The sequence below is a fragment of the Pseudozyma flocculosa genome (genome assembly GCF_000417875.1).
Source record: "Pseudozyma flocculosa PF-1 unplaced genomic scaffold scaffold00002, whole genome shotgun sequence".
Classification (NCBI taxonomy): Eukaryota; Fungi; Basidiomycota; class Ustilaginomycetes; order Ustilaginales; family Ustilaginaceae; genus Pseudozyma; species Pseudozyma flocculosa.
The window spans coordinates 619,902-625,776 of NW_006920870.1; the positions used below are offsets into that span (position 1 = coordinate 619,902).

General features: G+C 65.4%; 2 protein-coding genes across 2 annotated transcripts in view; both read left to right on the forward strand.

Annotated features, from left to right (window-relative positions):
* Positions 1-1,429: 1,429 nt before the first annotated feature.
* Positions 1,430-3,679, forward strand: PFL1_00865 (uncharacterized protein; the record flags this gene model as incomplete). Its single annotated transcript, XM_007878366.1, has 2 exons — positions 1,430-3,336; positions 3,658-3,679. The coding sequence occupies 2 exons, from the start codon at positions 1,430-1,432 to the stop codon at positions 3,677-3,679; spliced, it is 1,929 nt and encodes a 642-aa protein (XP_007876557.1).
* Positions 3,680-4,535: 856 nt separating this feature from the next.
* The window catches only part of PFL1_00866 (uncharacterized protein), a gene marked incomplete at both ends in the record, with an annotated part of 3,654 nt that continues 2,314 nt past the window's right edge, over positions 4,536-5,875 (forward strand). The window contains one exon of the mRNA XM_007878367.1: positions 4,536-5,858. Coding sequence (XP_007876558.1) covers positions 4,536-5,858 — 1,323 coding nt within the window. The remainder of the gene's footprint in view (positions 5,859-5,875) is intronic.

Here is a 5,875-nt window from a genome sequence, read left to right on the forward strand (position 1 = left end):
CGCCTGCTGGCCCGCCCGCTCGCTCCTCGGTCGTCGTTGTCGTCGCCGTCGCCGTCGTCGTCGTCGCCGCCGCTCTCGGTCGCCACCGGCGGCGGTGCCTGGCCCCGTCTGCCTCGCCCTGCACCATGCGGGTCTCGGAGCGCCGCTTATGCCCTGCCTACCTGTCGTTTCCATCGGCGAGGTGTGCAGCAGGCAGGCGGGCCACGATGCCAACCCCGCCCGCCTGCCTGTGCCTCAATTGAAAGCCAAGGCGCCGGCGACGTCGACCACAATTCGCCCCGACTTACACTGCGCTCCGGCACAAGCTCTGCGACAAGGCACGTAGCAAGTACTGTATGGACTACTCGATCTGTCTACCGTCGCCTGGCGCGCTAGATCTGTCTCTTGCCGGCGTCGGTCAAAACCTTGATGTGGGAAAGTCGGGCCTCGTTGGCCCTAAACTCGCTCTTCCTCTGTCCTTTGGCTGCTGCTGCACCTTGCAAGGCGAGACACCGGTTCCCCAGCTCCCGCCGCCCCGCGTCGGTCGGCGTGGACACACTCGTCCTACGGCCCAGCTCAGCCCAAACCTACCCAAGGCCGGTACCGTGCGCTAGTCTACAGTAGCCTGGCGCTGCCGTGTCCCACATCCCTGGCTGCTCAACGACACCAAGCAGCGACGACGCTCGCTCGGCCCCCTTTCCGCGAGATTGATGCCCCGACTTCAGCCCTCGGATTGATCGGCACTCTCGGAGATTGACCTTCATGAAATCTCTTCTCTCTCCCTCTGCGCGCCCGTGACCCAAGGCCTCCCCTCTTGCTCAGGCCGAAATAGCACACCCGCTGCCAACACGTCCCACCCCCTCCAATCGGCACCTGCCAGACAGGGCCAGGCGAGCTGGACGGCCGTCGAGCTACATACAGTAGGCTGCTGCCCGGCCCATCTCGACCCGGGGCGTCGCGCCCAGACGACGGCCAACGTCGGCCATCGACCGCCGAGCCGGTGGCCAGCCAACCATCGGATCCAGTTCCATGCCGCCCCAGAGCACCGTGCCATGGACATGCAGTAACCGAGGACCTTGTCCCCCTGGGAACAGCGGCCGCTTCGCCACCACGGGTTGTGCTCTCCGTATGGACTAACGGCCTGCATGGCACTGCGCTGCTGCTCCTACCAAGGCGAGGCGGGACCAGGCCAGGCTAGGGCCCATCTCGGGCCTGTTTACCGTACGTCGCCTTGTCCCGCAGCGCCATCCCTCCCGTTAGTATAAGTACCTTCCTTCCGCTCCGGCGTGCTCCTGGCGTCTCACACGCCACCCTGTCATCCACCTCTGGTCACCTATCCGCTTGTCGCCCGTCGTCCGTCGCCCTTTCCTCACCTTCTCCCCCTCACCCTTTTCCCTAGCCGCCCTTCTCTTCCCCGCCCCGCCCCCTCCCCCTACATCCTCACGCCGCCATGAAGGTCAGCGTGCTTGCCGCCGCTGGCTTCGCCACCGTGGCCTCGGCCAACCCCATCGCCTGGAGCCAGATCTCGCCCAGGAGCGACCTCGCCAACCGCGCCAACCTCGACGCCCAGCTCGCCTCTCGCTCCATCTCTGGCGACGCCGCCACGTTTGCCTCGCAGTCCTACGACTACGTCGTCGTCGGCGCCGGTACCGCCGGTCTTGCCGTCGCTGCCCGCCTGTCCGAGAACGGCAAGTACACCGTCGGTGTCCTCGAGGCCGGTGGCAGCGGCTTCGGCGTCGGCATCATCGACACCCCCGGCCAGTTTGGCGCCGACCTCAACACCATCTACGACTGGAACTACACCACTGTCGCCCGCCCCGACGTCCCCTCGTCGGGCTGGCCCCGTGGCAAGGTCCTTGGCGGCTCGAGCGCCCTCAACTTTGAGGTGTGGGACCGCAGCTCCAGCATCGAGATCGACGCCTGGGAGCAGCTCGGCAACCCGGGCTGGAACTGGAACAACCTCTACCGCGCCATGAAGAAGTCGGAGAAGTTCACGGCACCCAGCGCCTCCGACGCCGCCAAGCTGGGCTACACCCCCGTCGCCTCCGACTATGGCTCCGCCGGCCCCGTCCAGGTCTCGTTCCCCAAGTACATCAGCCAGCAGGTGCAGCGATGGATCGGTGCCCTCAATGAGCTCGGCATCCCCACCAACAGCCAGCCCAACGCCGGCGACAATGTCGGCGCGTCCAACCACCCTTCGGACATCAACCCCAAGAACAGCACCCGCTCCTACTCGGCCCCCGCCTACCTCTTCCCCAACCAGGCGCGCCAGAACCTCAAGGTCCTCACCAACGCCCTCGCCACCAAGGTCAACTTCTCCAAGACCTACAGCGGCCTCAAGGCCACCAGCGTGTCGATCAAGAGCGGCGGCCGCGTCTACTCGATCCGCGCCAACAAGGAGGTCATCCTCTCGGCGGGCACCGTCAACACGCCCCAGCTGCTCGAGCTCTCGGGCATCGGCGGCAAGCAGCTCCTCTCGTCGCTCGGCATCCAGACCCTCGTCGACCTGCCCGCCGTCGGCGAGAACATGCAGGACCACACCTACTCGGCCACCGTCTACAAGCTCAAGCCCGGCTTCGTCACCCTCGACAGCCTGAGGAACAACGCCACCTTTGCCCAGGAGCAGACCGCCCTCTACCAGGCCGGAGGCGCCTCGATCCTCACCGAGACCGTCCCCTCGATCGGCTACGTCTCGCTCGAGCGCGTCGTCGGCGCCGACCGCGCGGCCAAGATGATTGACGAGGCCGCCGCCTACGTCGCCCAGTCCAACGCCCCCTACAAGGCCACCCTGCAGAAGCAGATCGAGTTCCTCAAGAACCACCCCGACACCGTCGGCCAGATGGAGCTCATCGGCATCGACGGCTACTTTGCCGGCACCGGCGCCCCCGCCGCCGACTCGACCTACTTCACCATCCTCGCCGCCCAGCAGCACCTCCTCTCGCGCGGCAGCATCCACATCACCAAGAACGACCCCACCGCCTACCCGGCCATCAACTCGGGCTACTTCACCGCGCCCTTTGACCTCGAGCTCGCCACCGCCGGCACCGCGTACACGCGCAAGATCGGCCTCTCGAACAAGTACTCGGACATGGTCGACTCGCAGGCCTGGCCCACCGCCGACCGCGACCTGACCGAGTACACGCGCACCACCAGCATCACCGAGTACCATCCCATCGGCACCGCAAGCATGCTGCCCAGGAACCAGGGCGGTGTCGTCGACCCCAACCTCAAGGTTTACGGCACCACCAACCTCCGCGTCATTGACGCCTCGATCATGCCGCTCCACATCGCTGCCCACATCCAGGCGACCATCTACGGCATCGCCGAGTACGGCGCTCAGCTGGTCCAGCAGTCCTGGTAAATATCCCGCCCCCGCGCCCCGTCCGTCATTCCTTTGGTCACGGCGGCGTGCGCGCAGCTAGCTGCTGCTGTGGCGCCGCCCGGGATGGATCCGCCTAAGGAGGCAGGCAGGCAGGCATGGACCCGTTGGACCAAGCTCTCTCTCTCTTCCTCTTCCGGATGGACTGGGGACAAGAAGGCCTTCAAGGACTGACGTCGGGCTCGACGATTCCCCACAATCTCTTCCTCTCCCATTTTCACCGCTCCAAACATACCCACACTCTTTCCCCGCACTTTCTTCTCTTTCTCGCCTCACGTTCTTTCCTTCTCACCTCGTAGCGGCCGCAAGCACCGCCCTTAGGCGATCCGCTCCAACACGAGGAACATTCCACCCAAGGCCCGGACCGGGAGCGATGACGGCCGACGTAGATGAAAAGCAAAACGGAAGCAGAGTCAGGTCGCCGCATGCCCGGTCCATTCGCCTCAACAGCCTCCCCGAGGTCGGCGCCGCGAGGCGTCCCCGGTTGGCATTCCTTCGTCTTCCGCACTTTGCCCCCATTGCTTGTTTCTTGCCCATCTTCCCCCCGCCCCCATACATCGTGGAATACCCCAAAGCGCTCTCTGCCCCGCGTGGCCTCTGCCGGCCACGGAGGCAAAGAGGGCTTGCAGATGCTCTGGCACGAGCACATCAGCCGCTCCCCTCCCATCCATTCGCTTTCGCATCGGGCTCTCTGCTGCCCTTCCCCACCTTGTTTGCTTTTGATAGATCCCTCGCTTTTTGCTGACGGCTGCCCTACGTCTTCCTGCAACGACAATTCATGAGCGAGATGCAAAAGAGTTTTCCTGTTCGTCGTTGCTGTTGGTCGCTCTTGTTGCGCTGTGTGTTTCCTGCGCAGGTCTGCTGTGAGGCTTGGGAAGTCGTGGCAAGGCCGGAGGAAGGGCTCGTCGCGGCGAGAGGCTGGCGGCGTCGGGAGTCGGGGGGCTGACTGGCTGGCTGGCTGGCTGCGCTGTGGCCAACATTTTTTTCTGCGTGTTGGCTTTGGCTTCGTTGGCGCGCCTTTCTTCCTCTCTCCACCAACCCACCGACAGCCTCCTCGTTCCCGTTGCTGCTTCGTGGCTCTTTCCCGTCGCCCTCACCCTCGGCCCCTCCTCTGAGCAAACCTCTTCCAGCGGGAGTCTCCCAATCCCGCTCGTACTCAGCCCTTCCGTGCCCCAGGATGGAGAAGAGGTCACGCTCACCCGAGCCGGTGCCAGCGCCCTCCACCGTCGAAGCGGCTGCTACTGCACCAGAGGCCACCGCTTCCGAGGTCCCTGTCGACGCTCAGCCCAGCGCCAAGAAGGCTAGGATGGAGGAGCCCGACAACACCCCGGCTGTGCCGATCGCAGACGCCACCGACGCTGATGCACCCACTGCGTCCGCAGGTGCCGCCGACCAACCTGCCCCCGCCACCTCTGCCTCGGGCATCCGGCTCGGACACATGACCGAGGAGCGCGCAGGCATGACGCAGTACATCAACCCGGACCTCCCGGCATTCGAGGGCATCATCAAGCAGCGCTTCACCGACTTCATGGTCAACGAGATCACGCTCGGCCCCGAACACACTGTGTGCCGCATCACCAGCCTGGACCCGCCCGAGGGAAAGCTGCTCCAGGACCTCCGGCGGGCCAGGGGAGAGATTGACGAGGCTGAGATCCAGCGACAGGAGGAGGAGGCGGAGAGGAAAAGGCAGCAGCAAGAGGCAGAGGCCCAGGACACCACCTGGCCGCACGAGGCCGACGACCAGCTCAGCCCCTACTTTACGCCGGACACCCTCGCAGCACTGCGCAAGATGTGGGAAGAAGGCATCAATCCGCCCCAAGCCGCTGCAGCAGCTGGAGAAGAAGCCACACCAGCAGAGAGCGCTACTGCTCCCGACGAACATGCCAATTCGGAAGAGACAGCCGCCACTGCTGCTCCGGCAGAGCAGGGCGACAGTCAGGCGCGCCCCGCGAGGCAGGCCGGCCGGAAGTCCAACGTGGTTCAGGACGACCGCAAAGTGCTCTCGCGTCCCCTGTCGTCCAAGGCCGAGCGCACGCAGGCCCATGCGGTCTTCCGGGAGCTCTTCCACGGCAAGCTGGCCACCGAGTCGATCGCGCTCGCAAACGACAAGCAGGACGACGATGAAGATGCGCAGGCCAACGCCGCCGCCGCCTCTGGCGATGCGAGCGCTGCTCCGAAGGCCGAGACCTTGTTTGCCGTCGCGGTCAAGTGGGCACGTCGCTCGGATCGAAGGAACAAGGAGTTGCTCGACGAAGAGGCGTTCAACTCTCCGCCCTACATCCACTTCTACCTGCAGAAGACGAACCGAGACCACCAGGAGGCCATGGTGCTGCTGGCGCAGGCGCTCGGCCTCGGCGGTGGTCCCAACGCCCCTCGCAGCAAGGGCGCGTCGGGCACCAAGGACCTCAGCGTCGCAGGTACCAAGGACAAGCGCGGCGTCACGGTGCAGCGGGTCGCGCTCAAGCGCGGCCGGAAGACGCTGGACGAGGTCTGGAAGCTGGTCAACGGCGTCGACGA